The sequence below is a fragment of the Falco cherrug genome, chromosome 5, assembly GCF_023634085.1.
Source record: "Falco cherrug isolate bFalChe1 chromosome 5, bFalChe1.pri, whole genome shotgun sequence".
Classification (NCBI taxonomy): domain Eukaryota; kingdom Metazoa; phylum Chordata; class Aves; order Falconiformes; family Falconidae; genus Falco; species Falco cherrug.
The window spans coordinates 51,139,191-51,158,280 of NC_073701.1; the positions used below are offsets into that span (position 1 = coordinate 51,139,191).

The 19,090-nt window shown below is 41.6% G+C and overlaps 1 protein-coding gene across 2 annotated transcripts in view; it reads left to right on the forward strand.

The window, feature by feature from the left end:
* The window catches only part of TMEM117 (transmembrane protein 117), a 234,591-nt gene that overhangs the window by 2,429 nt on the left and 213,072 nt on the right, over positions 1-19,090 (forward strand). The window contains exons 1-2 of one of the 2 annotated variants that reach the window (XM_055711850.1): positions 12,446-12,785; positions 14,763-15,067. In XM_055711850.1, the coding sequence (XP_055567825.1) occupies positions 14,791-15,067 (277 nt within the window). In that variant the 5' untranslated portion in view covers positions 12,446-12,785; positions 14,763-14,790. Of the gene's footprint in view, positions 1-12,445; positions 12,786-14,762; positions 15,068-19,090 lie in introns of those variants that run through there. The other variant, XM_005444020.4, reaches the window with a different exon arrangement.

Sequence of the window (19,090 nt, forward strand, 5' to 3'; positions counted from 1 at the left end):
ATGTGACTTCTGGGTCTTGTTTTCATTTTTAGTGCCTTTATTGTCTTTCCCTATACATTTAGTCCTTCATTGATTTAACAATGCTCTATTCACTAATGCTAGTTGATTCAATGCTGTGGGTATAATCTCAAGGGAATCCTCAGTTAATTGTGTTCATAGTTCCATAATTTTCTCCTGTTGTGATGTTGCCAACAAGGCCTGTTCCAGGTTTGGCTATAATTTTCCACCTGACAATGGAAATGCACGTATTTTTTTACATACAGTTTTTATTTCAGCAAACAGTACCTATCTTGAGGTGACACTTCAAACACTAAACACATTTGCAATAGCTAGAGTGAAAACCTTTTTTCTAAGCAATGTTACTTTATTTTCTTGCTGTGGAGATCTCTATTCTGGCACTCTTCAAAGCTTCATCTTAGATTATTCTTTTCCCCCATCAGCATGTTCTTAAAAAATAACCATATTTTCACAAGATAATTATAGTATTACGGAGTTAGTCCATCAGCAAGATGAACTTTCTTCCGTATAGCGTAAGAATGAATATCAAACACTTCCTTCAGAAATATGTGAAAAGTTCATTTTTTCAGCTCTGTTTGCTTCCAGTAATCTCCATTCCCATACACCCATAGGCTACTAAAAAAAGAAATGAGAAATCACACCACTCCTAGAACCATATTTGTGTATTACTTTCAAGTTATATGTGAAAGGTGTTCCTAGCAAAATGGGCCTTGATTTCTGAGCATGCTAGTGTTACCTGTTTGTAAGTCTCAGTGGATGTTGCTCTGATCAACCAACACACTATGTTCAAGTCAAACAAACAGGTATTTCTTCAGACCTTATGGATAGTCTGTTAGTAAGAAGTATTGCTATAAGAGCTCATTGCTCTCTTGCCATTACAGCAAGTGGGTTTTATTACAGTGTGGACAGCTCTCACGTTATGTTCATCAGTAATTCTTTACAGCAGTATGAATATATATGTCTTACTTTCTTTATGCTCTGAGGTATTTCTGTTCATTTCTCATAAATGAGCAAATAAACCGTCTCAATATTCATCATCTGAGGGCTTTTCTTTCTAACAAACAGTATGCATTGTCTGTGAGTGGTCAGGGAAGTGCTAGGTAGATAGACAACTATTTTAAACTGAATTACAATACAGTAGATAGCTAAGTTTGATGCACTGAGGTTTTCCTAGCCACTACCATAGATGAAAACAGATTTGAAGCAATAGATTTTGTTATCCTAAAAATTGTAGACGATTGTTGTGTTTTGCTATGCTTTGATAGTAAGAATGGAACAAAGCACAACTGGTGGGAGTTCCCATATTTCTTACATCTTTCTGTTCTGCTGAGTGCCTCCAGACATTATTAAGGAGTTGATTCTGTATGTGGTTTGTTGATATCTTTGTCCATTTCTAGCCCTTACTCTGACCTGGTAAATCTGTAGATAGACACTAGATGTGGTACCTCAACATTCTGTATGCACGGCATAATGGGAAATATGATGGTCAAATTGTTTCATGCTGTCAGTGATTTTTTAAATTATGAAATTTCTCAAATATTTTCTGTTCTTTCATGTACTTTTCCTAATAGTAGTGATGAACTAACATGTAAATACTAATGCAAAATCATTGTGCAAAATTATTTGTGGTCCAATCATGCTTTCAGCCACTCTTTTCAGATTTTCTGTACTGCCTCCCTGGTGTGTTATTTGAATGCATTTCTGAAGTGCATTAAACAGTACGACTACATTTGCCTTGCCAGTTACTGATGACAAGTTCCAAGAAATTTCCTTGTGTGTAGAGACCACAAGAGCTTTTTAGGAATTATCTTGCATGATGTTCACAGTGATTCTTGGGTCAAAGAAAGCAAGAAAAACTTTGTGAAGACCTGCACAGCATCCTTAGGCCTTTGGAACAGATTTATAAGTCACAATTTCCATTTTAAGCTATCAGGGCTTAGCTACTGCATGTGTGCCTTCCTCCCAGACCATCATATGCCTGACCATAAATGCCAGGATTTAAAATCTTAACTAGGTTCTAGGGGAAGACTGCACGGAAAACAGATGCAGTACATGATCTGCTCCAGTAGGTGAGTGGCTAAAGAGATGTATTTATTACTTAAAGCAAGGTGTATTACATTGCTGTAGCCCAGATCAAAGATGATAAAGCAGTAACTGAAGCCATATTATTATCTTCATTCAACAGGAATGAAGTCTTCTTGCCACCAAGAAGCTTCACTTAAATGAACACCTTGTATTGGAAAAAACTCCAAGGCAAACATGAGCTGCAATTTGTGTTCATGTAAAATCTTCCTTTGGATCTCAATCTAGAAAAATTGTTCTAATATCCATTTATTTTTTAAGAGACTGGGTACATTCGATGTCTTAAAAACCTCTACTTTCATATTTTCATGTCAATTTCAACTCCATTGGATTTGCCAGTTGTTTCTTGATGGGAAGGAAAATGTGCCTGGGACTGTTTCAGTCCCATTTGGATGATCATACTGACAGCCCAGCCCATGGTGACTGTAGAAGGACCCCTTTTAGAAAGCTAGTGAGTCCTGGCAGAGAGCCACCAAACACAATACTGTCCAGATTTAGAGTAGACCTTATCTGCCAAGATTGATAACTGTCTCCTGCAGGTGGGTGGCCTGTCTGCCCAATAGTTATGCCTGAACATAAAGCAGTATTTGAAGTTCACATGATCTAATGAGCTGGTAGGTGGTTTTCCATACTCTGGAAAGTAGTCATTTTCTCTGAGATTTCCTCACTCAAATATTCCTGTTATTAAAAATATTTTAAAAATAATAAAAAGGCAGATACAATGATTATGTGAAAATGCATATTACAAAAATTAGAGATTATACTTCTGTTTTTCCTAGTATTACCTGGATGATATCATGACCTTACTGAAATCATTAAGGATTCTCTCACTGGCTTTGATACAGACAGGATTCTACTAGCAGGGAGTATGTGAATGGCTTCTAATGGCAGATGACCTAGGATGATAAACTGGTGTAACACTAGCACAAATCCAGTAATTTTCCTGTTGAATTCAGAAGAGAGATGCTGGGCAACATTCCTTTCATATCTATTTCCGCTTTTTTTTAGTATTTACTTTAGATGAATGCATTGAGTCATTGTGAAACACTTTCAGCTCAAACTTCAGCACTATGCTGATTATGTGCAATTGTTTATCTTGTTTGCCATTATTACAGAGATGGTGGTTCCTCTCCTGGTGAGGTACACTTAGTACAAACTAATGCCAGATGAAGCAAATGCTACTCTGGCCAAGGCATTGTTTATACTCTGTGCTGAAGGCACAAAGTCCTAAGTCACTTCCTCTCTTAAACAGAGCATTGCACAGCCTCTGGGCCTTGCTAAGACTGTTTACCTTATAGCCTAGGAGTATCAATATTTGAAAATTTCAGTCTTTTGTATTATATTTTCTTTTGACATTTTGTCTATCTTTCCCGAGATCTCTGGTTCCTGCCCATTTCTCCATGGCATGTATGGCTGTGAACATATTAGACCTAATAGAATCATAGAATAGTTTGGGTTGGAAGGGACCTTTAAAAGTCACCCCCTCTGCAGTGAGCAGGGACATCTTCAACTAGATCTGGTTACTCAGAGCCCCGTCCAACCTGACCTTGAATGTTTCCAGGGATGAGGCATCTACCATCTCTCTGGGCAACCTGTTCCAGTGTTTCACCACACTCATTGTAACAAATTTGTTCCTTATATCTAATCTGAATCTACCCTTTTTTAGTTTGAAACCATTACCCCTTGTCCTGTTGCAACAGGCTCTGCTAAAAAGTCTATCCCCATCTTCCTTATAATCTGCCTTTAAGTATTGAAAGGTTGCACTAAGGTCTTGCCAGAGCCTTTTCTTCTCCGGGCTGAACAACCACCATTCTCTCGTGCTTTCCTCATAGGAGAGGTGTTCCATCCCTCTGATCATTGTTGTGTCCCTCCTCTGGACCTGATCCAATAGGTCCACATCTTTCCTGTACCGAGGACTCCAAAGCCGAACACAGTACTCCAGGTGGGGTCTCACCAGAATGGAGCAGAAGGGCAGAATCACCTCCCCCAACCTACTGGCCATGCTTCTTTTTATCCAGCCCAGGATAGGGTTGGCTTTCTGGGCTGCAAGTGCACATTGTTGGCTCATGTCCAGTGTTTCATCCACCAGTACTCCCAAGTCCTTCTCGGTAGGGATGCTTCCAATCCCTTCATCCCCCAGCCTGTATTGATACCAGAGGTTGCCCTGACCCAGGTGCAAGCACTTGGCATTGTTGAACCTCATGAGGTTTACGTGGGCCCACTTCTTAAGCTTTTCCAGGTCCCTCTGGATGGCATCCTGTCCCTCAGGCATGTCAACTGCACCACTCAGTTTGGTGGTGTCTGCAAAGTTGCTGAGGGTGCACTTGATTCCACTGTCTATGTCATTGATGAAGATATTAAACTGTACTGGTCCCAATACGAACCCCTGAGGGACACCACTCATCACTGATCTCCGTGCAGATATTGACCCATTGACCACCACTCTCTGGATGCAACCATCCAACCGATTCCTTATCTATCAAATAACAGGTTCCCTCTAATGGCCTCTTGTATGTCTCTCAACTGCTTTTTTGTGATTTTACCCAAATTTCCAAAGAAATTAAGAAAAAGTTCAAACTGTTGTTAGATAATTTCACATTTTGATGTAGGCATCATGAGGACAGCTAAGATCTTCTGAGAGATGTTGAGGCTGGAGTGAAAGAATGGGAGCACCTGGGACAAAGGATTCTTCCTACTCATGGGGTCCCACTTGCAGGAGAGGAATTCAGTCAGATGGTCTTTTCTCCTGAGTTATTCACAAGCAACGCCCAGTTTCTACCCATAAATTACTATTAAAAAATAGTAGCAAGAAAACATGGGAAGTTTTATCCCAAAAGGGCTCCGTGAGGCCAGTTAGGGATTTTATTACTCATTGTTTGCAGAAAGCATTCTGACATGTGACAGAATAAAACCAACATAGATCCTTACTCTGCAGTGCTTACTGTTTAAATAGACAAAAATGTGCAAGAAGGGTAAGAGAAGGGCTTGCAGTGAAACCTGAAGTAGTTGCATTGTTCCCTTCTAGCATTTAAAACTTTGTTAGTGCTCAGGTCTTGCATTTAGTTTCCAGCAGAATAAGACCCTCAGAGGCACACATAAACTCAGATGCATGCTATGTCTCAGCATAAGCTGAAGCTCTCCAGTACTTCATTTCAGTTCCAAAAGACTATAGTGCACTCACTGCTCTTCTTATAAACAAAAGGAAATGCAATATACAAACAAAGGACATTTTGACCGCATGGTACATTCTTACTTGTTCCCTCGGGCACTTATTCAAAGTGCCTATCCCTTTTCAGTGGAGTTCCAGCTGCTAAATAAATTATTAGATTTACCATTGTAATTTTTTTTGTGTAACTATGCTTTTTCACAGTGCATTAGTGTGAGCTAAAAATAATGGACATTTGTCACAGGCTATTCTTTGGCTACTGAAAAAATGTTTATTTGCGTAACAGATAGTGCATATCCCTATGTACGATGAGAAGAGGCTCTAAAGAAAGGTCACAAAAGTTGGTCTTCTCATCACTTGTCCAGAACTAAAAAATCTGACAGCAAGAAACTTCACTCTCTAGGCACAGCAGTGTGTATATGATTCTCTTACTATTTGTAGACTACGATTAGTTCTCACATACTTCATATTGGTACTTTTGGTTGTTTTCAAGTGAGATGATAGTTCTGATTCACCAAGTGCTGCCATTTGGACAGTCACATTGAAGTTGTCGGTAAGTGTAGTCCACCTGTATCCCTGGGGTTTGAGCCACTGCCTGGACAAGCCATGCTTTGCACAAGATCCCTGTATGCATCTGCTTCGGCAGGGACGGATTTGCTCCTCAGTTGTATTAGTGCAGTGCCTGGTTTGCCTCTACCAAGACACCCAATGCAGCTGGCAGTGCCTCATAGTACTCCCTGCCCTGGCTGTGTTCCGGTTCCCCCGATCCAGTCAGCTGTATGTGACAGTGCATGATCAGCTCTCAGACTTTTTGTTGTGTTAGATAATGTACTCCGATTCCAAGTATGCAGAGATTTGAAAATAAAGTAATTTGATTGTTTGAGTTATCACACTGCTTGAGCTTAAATCGGTACTTTTGTCAAGATGCAAAATTTTTGTCATGCTGTGCCTATTTTAGTTCTAATAGAAATATGATCAAGACAGAGGGAATTTATATGACAACACAGTGAAGCCTTCAGACATTTCTTTTACAGCAACAATGTGTTATATTGTACTTATACAAAGTACAGTTGTTCATTGCACTTTGGAAGAACATCATGAGATACAGTAGTTGAAAACACGAGACTTTTTTTTTATCCTATTTTTTTATGAAGTTAAGAAATTACCCCTAATTATTTTTAATAATTTTATTCTTTAGTATTGAATAAGATATCAAAGCTTAAATTATTTTCTTGTCAGATAGTAATCTGAGGCCTGCTTATATAAAAAGAATATAAAGCTCATACTAAACAAAACATGTGATGTTATATTTTTCTTACTAAAGTTCAGCAACATTAGAGCATATTTTCTTTTCCCAAAGACCTTCTGTTACCACTTACTATTTTTCGGACCTTTTGTCTTCCAGCTTTAATTCTACCTTTCTGAAGTCTTCTTTTACCATTGCAATAAACTTGGACAGGGTGGTTAAGCAGTATCCCTGGGAAGGCTGAACACAGATTCCACTTTTTCTTAATTTGTGTTTTCTCTAATTCTGTATATGCAACTATTAAAGTAGCTGCAAGCTGATTATTCCTTTATTTTCCTAGTAAAGAAGTCACATGTTGTTCTATTAGTTGAACACATCCATATGGCCAGCAGATGCGCTTAAAAGGTATGTAATTAGTGGTGTGAATTCACCTCACTAGACAGTTCTTAAGTGATTTTTTTGGGGCTAGGGGTGTGCTGGCTGCCTGTTTGAAATCAGTGTAGGTTATGTGAAGCAGGTCACATTTGCTTGCAGTAAATTTGGTCTGGATAAACAGAAGTACTTCATTCAAATGTAAGTTTTGTTTATCATTTGACTATAATCTTCAAAACTTCCAGTACAACTTCTGCTTTAACCTTGATGAGCCCTGTATCATTTGACTCCAGGACTGAAGTTCTGTTTCATGGTATGTAAAAGGTCACCTAAAGTTGATTCTCTTTTTTGTCCCCAGTTCCACTGGTATTGCAAAATTAGATACAGGTATTAAATTTTGCTCAAAATTTTATTTTGGTGATTTAACCTATCAACAATGATGAAACCATCCCTTAACTTCACCTTGGTAAACTAAAACTTGCTTGACAAAGATAAAAAAGTACAGATTAATCACCCACACCCCAAGATTCCACTAACATTTGTAGCTAGGACATCATTTATATTTGTTAAAAGCTATAGCCAAGCTTTTTTTTTTTTTTTCTGCTTTTTTTTTCCTGCCTTACAGAAACAGCAGATATAATTTGCTCCTATTCACATTTACATTGTGTTTGAAATGTTTTAGGTTGTAGCCAACAAGTCAGAGTCCAAAGGTTTAGTGACAGAAATGTGTCCTTTTGCCATTACTTTTATTTTCCTTCATCTTAGATAATTTGCAATCTCTTTCTTGTTTCATTGATGCAAAATGTTGAGTAGAATCAGAAATAAGGCCCTTTCTCATGACTTGGAAGCCCAGTAGTTCATCTGCATATTGCATGTAATGTTGATTTTGTCTCATCCTCATTCTTTCATTGAAATGTCAGTAGGTATCTGATCACATAAATACCTTGAAGAGTTCAGGCATGTATATATTGGTACTGACCTAACCAAAAAAATGCATAATATCCTATAAGTGACATCAGAACAGTTTTTCAGAGTTGTTCTCTGGGCTCATATTACTGCCGGTTGTTCTTGCAGAAACAGAGGCATTAGTTAGGACAAAATCACCACAAAACCTGGTGACTACCCTGACTTACAGTGTGCGTAAGTGTGAGTGTGTGTGTATGTGTGTGTGCACGCACGTGTGCGTGTACGTGTGTGTGTAGGGAGTGGGGATTACATGGCTGCACAGCCTGCACCACTGCTTTCCGTTTGGTTATTCTGGTTCTCCCTTTCACTTCCATCAATTGAGAGCTGAACCTGCCTTTCCCATATTTTTGCCCATGCTTGCTGTCAGCCTGGGAAGCCTATAATTATGCTGTTTACCCTTTAAATATTGTTACCACATTAACTTTCTTCCAGTTCTATGAAATTTCCTCAGCATTTCAGAAGTTGTTAGGAAACAAATTTAGTTATTAATATTGCTGTCTATCATTCCTTTCATTTATTTTTCTAATAACTCTTCAACCTGCCATTTAAAAGTAAAAGTTTGTGTTGCTGCTGTTTACTATCTTTTCCTATTATTGATTTATTGGAAAATATTTCAATGTTACATAATGGGAAAACACTGTTTAGGTTTTCCAAATATGTTCTGCTCTTCCACATTCTTTTAGAGAATTCTGTTTTTCACGTCTAGTAGTAAAGCAGTACTAGTATTTGCAATATCATTATCTCTGGTTAACTTAACATTCTTACTTTCCATGGCATATATATTTTTTCTTTATTCTAAGTTCTTAAATTATATAACTCTTTAGTTATACACTAACTGTTGTCAGCTTTTGTTTTTTCTCCATTTGCTTCATGTTTTAATGTGCTGCTTTCTAGTCTTCTAGACAGTAAGAAATTGGTTGGGGAGGCAGATAATGAGTAGATCTTTAGTGGTATGATTGAGATGGGTTGCCACAACTGTGACTGTGAAATTTGAAAGGGGGGAGTCTTTTTGTTCCAAGGATGTTTTTTGCAGGTGTACTGGGATTAAGTTAACTTTCTTCACAGCAGTGATGTTGTGCTGTGTTTTGGGTTTGTAGCTAAAACAATGTTGAAAATATGCCAATGTTTCAGCTATTGCTGAGCAGTGCTTGCACAGCATCAAGGCTGAGTCTCTTTCCCACTCTGCCCACAATCCCACTCCAGCAAAATAGGGTGGGGATAGGCAAGAATTTGGGAGGGGACACAGGACAGCTGACCCCAGCTGACCAAAGGGATACTCCATGCCATATGATGTCATGCTCCGCAATAAAACTGATAGAGCAAAAGGGTGGGATGAGGGTTGGCTTCGAAGCTGGCTATCAGAGGCAGAGACTCGCCAGGCATTGGTCTGCTTGTGGGACTTGGTGAGTGATTGCCTTAGCAGCACTTCTTTTTAATGCTCACTTATGACATTTTATTAATTATCCCTTTTTTCCTTCACTTATTAAACTATCCTTATCTCAGCCCACAAGTTTTCTCTCTTTTTCTCTTATTCTTTCCCCTGTGCCACTGGGGGAGGAGGCAGGGGGAGCATGCTAGCAGCTGTGTGGGTGCTTAACTGCTGGCCAGGGTCAACTCACAGCAGCGGGATGGAAGAAAAATACATTAGGAGCACAGACCCCGAGTAATGGGGTTTCGAGGTTTGAGGGAATGAAGAAGTACTTTTTGCAAGCAGCAAGCCAGGGAAGAGGCATTTGTGCAACCACAGCTGAAAGGAGTGGGAGGACAGGCTGAGAGAGCTGGGACTGTTTAACCTTGAGAAGAGGAGACTCAAGGGAGAGGATCTTATCGATGTGCCTAAAAGCCTGATAGGAGGAGTGAAAATTAAGCCAGTCTTTTCCCAGTGTGCTATCCAGCGAAAGGACGAGAGGCAGTGGGCACAGACTGAAATACAGAAAGTTCCATTTAACTTAAAAATCCTTTCTCCTGTGAGGGTGGTTGAACATTGGAACAGGTGGCCCAGAGGGGCTGTGAAGTCTCCAGCCTTGGATATGCCTAAAACCCAACTGGACACAGCCCTGCTCTGAGCAGAGGGCTGGGCTAGAGGATCTCCAGAGGTCCCTTCCAGCCTCAGCTATGTTGTGATTCTGTGAAATTCCATCAGTGTTAAGTGACCCACAGTTCTGTGGATCAAGCAGCCAAGCGCATAGTTGTTATAGTTAACATGGGGTATCAGAGTGCTTTCTCAGATGAAGCTATAGCATTTTTTTTTCCTAATCTCCAGAATTACCTTTCAGTCCTGGATACACAGGATTTTATAATAAATTGCATCTTCTTTTTAGTTTTTTAATAGAGTCATTGCATGAGTCTTTTTAGTTTGGACCTGCAGCTTTTTCACTGACAAAAGTCGCACTTTTGCTTTGGCATAGAAAAGCAAAGAAACCTGTCTCTTGGTGCAGCTTCATTATTTTGGAACATGCTGTAGCTCGACTCATGTTCCTGCACCAGACAGAGGTGTCTGAGGCAACAGAATCTTGTAAGAGAACTTTCCAGTTACAGACTAATGTGCAGAAGGCTGATTCCTCATATTTTGAGTGTAAAATGACACCAGAAATCAGTACTGCAGTAAGACCTATATACAATTGGTTCAGTATTCACAGGTCTCTGCTGGAAACAGTGTAAAACAATAGCCTTTACACAAGTGCTGTTTTGTAGTAGGAGTGCTGGTAAAGTAGTTTCATTCACAAGTATCGAAACTAGCATTCAAGATGACTCACTGTCCTGATTCAACCTGCTTTTTAGGTTCAACTTACTGGTTTTACCGCCGGCTTTTCGCTTGCTGACAATTTTGTAGATAAGAGTTTGTTTATACTCTTCTGTTGCTGACAGTTCCTGTTTTTTAGTGAGTGGGCCTGTCTTGTCTACTTAGATTATTTGTTAAGTGTTGCTATTCAGGTATGTATTTATTCAACTGAATCTTGATTGGTTGATTTAAAAAAAAAAATGAATAGGAGTGCTCCAGCTTTTTTTTTTAATATACGAGTGAAATATTACATTTTTTTGGAAAAATAAGCTTCCTCTAAGAAAGCTATTGCAGTGTGAAATTTAGGGGAGGAGTATGGTGCGCTTATGCTTTTGGTTACTTTAATAGAGACGTAGATGATTTTCATTTGATTGACTTAGTGGCTTCAAAAACTTGTTCACTGATTTACTATTTGAAAAAATATTCATGAATGCTTTGTAGTTGTAGCATGGGTTTCCACCTGAGCTGAAGAGAACTTTGTTTTGGTGTGTAGGTGCATGAAGAGTGTGATTTCCTTTGTGGTAGGTGCTGCCTCCTCTGGGGATTCTCATTTGTTGAACAGAAGGAGACGGAGTCCTGCGAGCGTGGCAGCGCACACAGAGCTGTTGCATGAACAGGCAGTACTGTATGCTGTATTTTTGTAGTCTTTCATTGCACATGGTGATTTTTTGTCTCTGAATATTTTAGTTTTCTGTTCGCTGTTCAGATAGCTTGGGAAGGGGGGCCTACTGTTAAATATTGAACGTTGCATCTTTCTGCCTAGAATTGAGGGTCTCATCAGTTATTCCACCAAGGAATATAATGCGGTGACTATGTCAGGTACCTTCAATACAGTTATGTTTATTTACAAAAATATATAAAACTATATTCCTGTAAGTACCAAAGGGATTCACAAGTCTTCATCTTATGCTTGCTCTGGTAGTGTTGGTCTTTCAGAGCATGGCTCACCTAAAGACCCTTCCACATTCTTCAGTGGACCTCAGCCACGTTCCTCCGTACCTTGGTCTGAAGCAGCCAAATGTATATCCATGTTCTAAATTTGATGATCCGCTCCAATGGAGTTACCTGACTTCACAACAATACACCGAGGCTGTGTCCAGCAGCTTCAGGTTGGTTTTGCCTGTCTTGGGCACTGACCAGAACTAGTACATATTGCATTAAGACCCAGTGATAATGCAATGCTAAGAGCATCCTGTAAACATTTTCCTGGGATGTCAGCAATACCAGCACACGGGCACTAGGGACCACATCCCACATAAAAAGGCTTTGGTTGACAATTCGGATGAAATGCAATGTCAACAACTCTGTCAGGCTGCCCAGAGGCGTTTTGCCCGACACAGCGACAACACCGACTGTGTGTGCACCCCCAGAGACCCCTGCCATAGCCGCCTCCCATGTAAGCAAACGGGTACTGCCCTCCCTGCCCCCCCCCCGCCCCCCACAACATGAGGGTTTTCCTAAGTCTTCCCCAGGGATCCGGCCGTTATTGCCAACCCTGTGCTTTTGCTTTGGGGTAATTCATCTCTAGATTTGGACCCGTGTTTTACGTATTTGTAATTTTCTACAGCTAATTAGTGCTGAAGTCCGAGCGGTGGGAATTGAGTGTTGCTCCGGCCTCGTTCACCTCCCCCGGCTGGATTAGCCCCCGCGGCTCGCAGGCCACCGTTTCCCAGGGCGGATCAAGACACCGGCGGGAATACCGCGCACGCCTCGGCCCTGGCTGGCAGGCTGCGGGGGAGGGACAGGCAGGGACAGGCAGGGACAGGCGCGGGCGCCGGGACCCTGCCGCAGCGGGCGCCGCCCGTTGCCGCCGCGGCTGCGGCACTGCCGGGGCCGGCGCGGCCGCGCTCCCCCCCCCGGCGCTCGCCCGCGCCCGGGAGCGGAGCGGAGAGGAGAGGAGGGGCACCGCCACCGCCACCGCCACCGCCACCGCCGCCGCCGCCGCAGCCGCTCCCTCCCCGCGGCGGCCGGGGGGCGGGACCCGCGGCAGCGCCAGCGCCGCTGTCAGCGCCCCAGGGGCTGGGGGGGCCCTGCCGGCCGCGGGCAGCTGCCGGCGCGCAGCGCAGCGCAGGAGCGGAGCGGAGCGGGGCCGCCCGCGGCTGAGAGCCGCACCGCGGCAGGCGCCGAGCCGCGCCGCAGCAGCACCGCGCCCGGTGAGTGGGGCGGCCCCGGCCCGGCGGCGCTGCGGGGGCCCGTGGCCGTGTGCCCCGGCGGGGCGGCGGCGGCGCTGCGCGGGGTAACGCGGGGCTCTGCCGCGGGCAGGGGGGCGGGGGGCTTTAACAGGTTGCGATGGGCGTGCGGGGCGGTTTGCGCGGCACCCGCGTTTGTGGCGGGGCCGTGGTGAGGAGCGGGCTGTGGGTGAGCGGTGTAGCCCCGCTGCTGCTGCACGCAGGGGCTGCTTGGGCTGTAAAGCGCCCCCCGGAGAGCTGCCTCTTCAGGGGGGTATCCGGTAACTCCCGGTGTCCGGCAGCTGCCAAAGATTTCAGGACATACAGTTGTTTATCTCCAGCCCCATTCGGGCTTAAAGATGGTTCATACACATAAGGAAATGCTAAAACTTTCGCTCCCGTTAACGGAAAGGAGAACATAGAAGAGCTTTGGGCATCCCTGTGGCTCTAAAGGTGGTTTAATCTCCCCAGAGTGATATTTTTTTAGGCTGCTGGGCCAATGACCCTTGCTTTAAATCCCTTTATTCCTAAAGTTTTCAAAGGGCTGACACTTCCTTGTGGCAACTTTTTAACTCCCTATATGTGTTTTTTCTCCTTTTCATATGTAATTTATGCATAATGAGGCATTATTCATTTTTATTATTTATCAAACACGTCTGAATCTGCTGAGAGGTTCTGCTATTCTTTTGATTTAATGGGTACAGGATTCCTTGCAGGTTTGCAAATACAAAGCTGGTTATAGAGCGAAGTCATTTTGAAGTGACTACCTAAAGGGAGACATTGTTATTCAAACCATTTATAAGTTTGCAAAGTGATACTTAGAAGTCCAAGAAGATTGGCGTTTAGGTCTTTAGCTGTGATTTGGGTTTGATTTTATTGGTGTTTTTTTTGTTCTCCACCCCCCACACCTACCCCCCCCCCCCCCCCCCCCCCCCCCCGGGCATCTGACATTTACACAGATCTGTACTGTTCAGTTTAGTACACTGTATCCTTCAAGGATTGTGCTGTAATAAACAAGCAATATAGCAATATTAATAGATACTCTTTTTTTCTTGTTTTCTTCCTACACCGTGTCCCTTGAATAATTCTGGTGTTCCACAACACAAAGGCTTTGTATCTTCACACATACAAAGTGGTTCAACAAGATGAAACAACTAATTGGTTGTGAATAAAAGAAAAAGAAATAAAATGGCAAACAACTGAAATGTTAACCATGCTCGGTTGCGTTTTTCCATAGCAGTACTTCATAAGTAGGCAAGTTTCAAAATACATTTTTTGTATTCATACAAAACAGTCTGTGCTCAGGGCACTCTGTTTTCTGGTTTTGAAAATATGCTTAATTATAGGGGTTACTCCCTGAAGTCAATGAAAAGATTTCCACAGACTTCCCTGACCTGCAAGGATTGATTCTAGCAACTTTCCCATCATGTTGTTCCTTCATATAAACAAGTTTCTGATGTTGCTTCCAGGAGGTGAGGCAGTAGGTGACGGCACTGAATTTACAGGCTTATTCCGTCCTTTTCCTATAAGGAAAAAGATTCAATTTAGGCTTAGCATGAATATTTGTGAAATCTGTGTTGTTATTTTTTGGAATGCAACTGGAAAGGCACTCTTGATTTTCACGTAGCCTGTCATGTTCTTACACACTGTATTTTCATGCCCCGTTATGGAGCTGTAATTTTAAAGAGATAGTATACAAATGTTTGAGACTAAAATTCCTGTGCTATAATGTATATATGATTGTTACTTTTACATTGGAATGGGCAGAAGTTCCAGGTTTTCTCTATCTGCATTTAACAGTATCTTTTGATTGAATTTTTCCTTGCTTGTCAAGCCTGAAGTGTTAAAATTATCACTGTTGAGAAGGTTACAGTGATTTTACTTTTGTAGTGTGCAGGTATCTCCTAAGCTGTGAGAATTCTGGGTATATATAACACTGTGCATTTGTGTCTTTACATACAGGCAAAGAACAGTTCTGCAGTATCTGAGGATGGATAAAGACTTCCGCTACTACTTCCAGCACCCGTGGTCTCGCTTAGTTGTGGCTTACTTAGTGATCTTCTTTAACTTCTTAATATTTGCTGAGGACCCAGTATCTCACAGTCAGACAGAAGCCAATGTTATTGTTGTTGGTAATTGTTTCTCCTTTGTAACAAATAAATACCCTGAAGGAGGAGGCTGGATATTTCTGAAGGTGTTTCTGTGGCTGCTTGCCATTCTCACAGGACTGATAGCTGGGAAATTTCTCTTCCATCAGCGCCTGTTTGGTAAGTTACCTGATGAACCTACTGACTTCCTGATAATGGCTTTTTGACTTCTTCTCTTAGCTTTCTGCTCATTGCAATTTTGTAACCTTTGCTTTTGTAAGCTTTGCTTCAACTGTTTAGAGCTGTATAGAACTCGGTACATCAAAGCTTACATCACTGTGGAAATTAATGCCATGTCTACTTCTGTGAACATAATTTACAACAATTTCAGTCAAAAAAAGCTAAAAATAGTGAAAGTCAACATATTTAAAACACTTGAGAGGCCAGTGCTTTTCAATATTATGAAAACACTCCTTTGCATCTTCAAAACCAATTTTTGAATCTTACATAGTTTTCTCAGCAGTTTGCAGGTAAGGCTTTGTTCCTTGGGGCAGCAAGACTACCTGTCACCAAAAGTCACGTAAGTGGAAGCAGAGGCTATTAGTATTAGCAGAGCTGTGCTGAAGAGCTCCCACGTGAAAACAGGAATTCTAGAGAAGCAGGACCTGTCTGTCTCTTAGTACAAGAGTGAGTCAGTGAAATAGAAAAGTAGGAAATGGAAAAAAAAAAATGACAGTAAAGGCTTTCGTACACAAGATGTGACTAAACTGGGGAACTTGCTGCATGTGAGCTGACTGAAAGGAATGGAATGACCCCGAATTAAATTCTCAGACTGAGAATTTAGATGTAAACATACAGAGATATAAAAATACCTGTCGATGTCTTAACTGAGTCATGTAGTAGATGTAGAAAATGTTGCATCTGAGGGCTGAAGGCTGTCTCTAAATTTTAGACATAAGTAGAAATCATGGAGAAGATTACTTCACTCCTGCCAGCTGCGCTTTTTTTTTGAACAGCTGATTCTAGGTGTGTCATTGCTGGTCTAGGTGGACTAGTCCGGTATTCCTGTACTGGTAGGACTGCAGGATGGATGGTTACTGGAACACCTCGAAGCACATGAGCGATAGGCCATTTCCTTAGTCTGTCTTGTTCTATTAAGATAGAGAGAGAGCCACTATTGTTTCAATAAATCACATGTAAAGCTGTTATGTCAATGAATGAACTAGCAAAGCCACATTAAGAGACTTTTTTTTTCATACAGATTTCTCTTGAAGCACTTATTCTGAAAAATAGTTGAGCATCTTGATGGCTATTTGGTGGACATTTTACCATAATGTAATAGTAAATCTAAAATGTCCCCATAAAGACAACATTTTACCTTGATTCCTGGGCTCTGGAACAAGCACTGTCACAATAACGTTTTCAGTTCTGGCTTTCACAATCGAGGAATTTTTTGTTAAATTCAAGAAGGTTAGGGAAAAGTAATGAAGCTGATGATAAAATTGGAAAATAAGCTCTACAGTGAGAGTTTGAGAGGATAAAGGGAAGGTTAGTGGGTGACTTGCTCAAATTTGACTTGAAGGACAGAACCTTCAGTCCAGCAAATGTATTGCAAGGTCCAGTGCTTGGAAGTGGCAAATTGCCAGCACTTTTATTTTTTTATCTGAAAAGCTTGATAATCAGTGGAACAAGTTGTTATAGGATGTGACTTCATCAAGACGTGAGTATTTCTTTTGGGGAATATGTCCTAGTCTGACTACAGAGTAATTCTCTGTCTTCTGTCTAGGTGGGTTATTATGATAATTCCTTCGGGATTTATAAATGTATATCATAGATAGAACCTAGCTGAGCATAAATTTTAAAGTGGCTTGAATCAGCATTACTGCCAAAAGGAGAAGGTGTGCCCAGACTTCAGTGTCTGCTGCTTCATGCTTTTGCGCAGTTGCTCAGTGAAACAGGATAGGGAACTTACCCACATGAGCCCTACCCATCTTCTATTTCTGTGAGGATCATATCTCTGATCATACTGATGTCAGTGGCAGCACAAAGATGAGATCAGCATTGGGAGGAAACTAACAGGGACGAGGTTCCTACCTCTGATGGCAGTGCTGGTTTATGATGTTTCTGGTTATGGTCTGGGGGACCAGTATGGGTATAGGTACAATCCGATTTGAGGCCAGTTGCTGCACGTTAAGTTTTGTGGCAATTTGAGCCAATGTAGATCTGCCACAGTCCCACCCTCCTAACCCCAGCCACATTGTTTTGGTGCCTCCCTCGAGCCAGCACTGCTGTTAATGCGATGGAGCAGCGAGTCAGCTCAGGCAGCTCATCCCATGGAAAACCAGTTGCTTCTGCTGTCATCTAACAGCACCTCCGTGAACTGACGTGTTCGCTTGAGCGCCGGTGCTGATTCAACGGCTGAGGACTGTGCAGCCAAGATAGCCCGGGGTCACGGCAGCCCTACCTTGTGTTGGCTCGAGTGCCGTGGGACTGCGCCCACGCAGTGTGTCAGGGGAAATATGCTGTTGCTTGTGATACACCGCGAGCAGATGGCAGTCTGTGTGGCTGAGGAGCTGACTGTACTGCTGATTGATGTGGCCGTGCTAGCTGTAAACTAGCTGGTGTGGATAGCAATCACATAGATGACATGATGGTGGGGGTTTATGGCTTGAGTGTCTCTGGGTCTCTGGAAGCTTTGTACAGCCCGTGCTGAAACCTTTCCTGCCAGTCATTTACCACTCTTAATGTCTTCACTGCCTTTTGTTGAGATCCTCAATGAGCATGCCCTCTGGATCTTCTGGCATCAAGCACGTCGTGAATTCACCCCTTTATTGTTTTTAATTTCCCTTTTTAAGTAGCTGCTGCTGCTGTAAATTTTTTTTTCTATTTAATCTTCCCCCCCCCCCCCCCATAATTACTTTGAACCATTCTATTTTTTAATCCTTGTTCATGTACTTATTTTTTCCCTGCTAAATTATGTTTGTAGAGGAAATTGTGTCTGGTTGTTTCTTGTGGTCTGTGTATTAACTTCTTGCAGTCAGGAAACCAAATAGCACCAGTCAATCTTTCCCCGTCAGATCTTGGCTCACAGTGTAGGCTGCAAATTGAAATTGAAAAGGATTAGTCTGCACATCCCACTTTAGATGGAAGAAGAGTGGCAAGGATTTTCTTTCTCTGTGCCCTTCCTGCTCTTTTGTCCCTTCTCTTCTGTATTTCTTGCTGCTGAGTTTGCATATGAACTAGAAAAATAGTGTAGATACTACAACTATGTTGTAATACAGTTTACTGTCTGTGACAGCCAGTGTCATCTGATAGCCGTGAATGTCATGAACTATAAAAATAATAGAAACAATTTCAGGCATCTTACGTTTCTAAAAGTGGAAGGAGAAGGGTGCTGGAAACATTATTTAGTCTTCATCTCTCTGAGTTTATAGAGAGATAATGGGCTAGGTAAACTACATGGCTGAGAAGTAGAGATCTCAACTAGAGGACATGTGGGATGTTTTCCACTGATAATATTCGTTGCAACCTTTGAACAGTTACCTCTTCAGGCACTCCTTCAAGATAGTGCTCTGGAATTAAAACAAGATTAGAAAACGGTTACATTTCTTGCCCTTCAGTCAAGAAATAACTTACTTCATGTGATAAACATCTCCCATGATAAATATTTCCAAGGAAAACAGCCTTTATCTAGTACATTCTTTATATCTTTACAGCATATGGTCAGAACAAATGGACTTTTAAAATTGTCTTTTGGCTGTTATCCACTATATTCTCTTGATTCATCACTAAGCATATCTTCTGTTTGGTTAGGTATTGTGTTCCGCCATGCTTTTTTTTTTTTTTTTTGCAAGGGAAAATGAATGGTCATAGATGAATGTTGGAAGCTTGGGGAAATAAAAAATAAAGATACATTCACTTGTTATTTTTTTTTGTTCTGCATGAGGGAGTTACTTGAGGCAGGGAAAAGTGGTAACTTCTTTGCATGTACTTAGAGATTTCTTGATTTATTTTCTGCTTTATTAAAAGCAGAAAAAGCTTACAAACTGACCCCATTTGATGACGCTATGCATTCAGAAAATGTATTCAAACCTTAAATTCCAACTTAAGATTAATTCCTGAATAAACTCTTGCACATTTTTCATATTGCTCTGAGTCACTGTCTGGAAATTAGCAGTGTTTAGTGTGTAGAAAATGTATGTT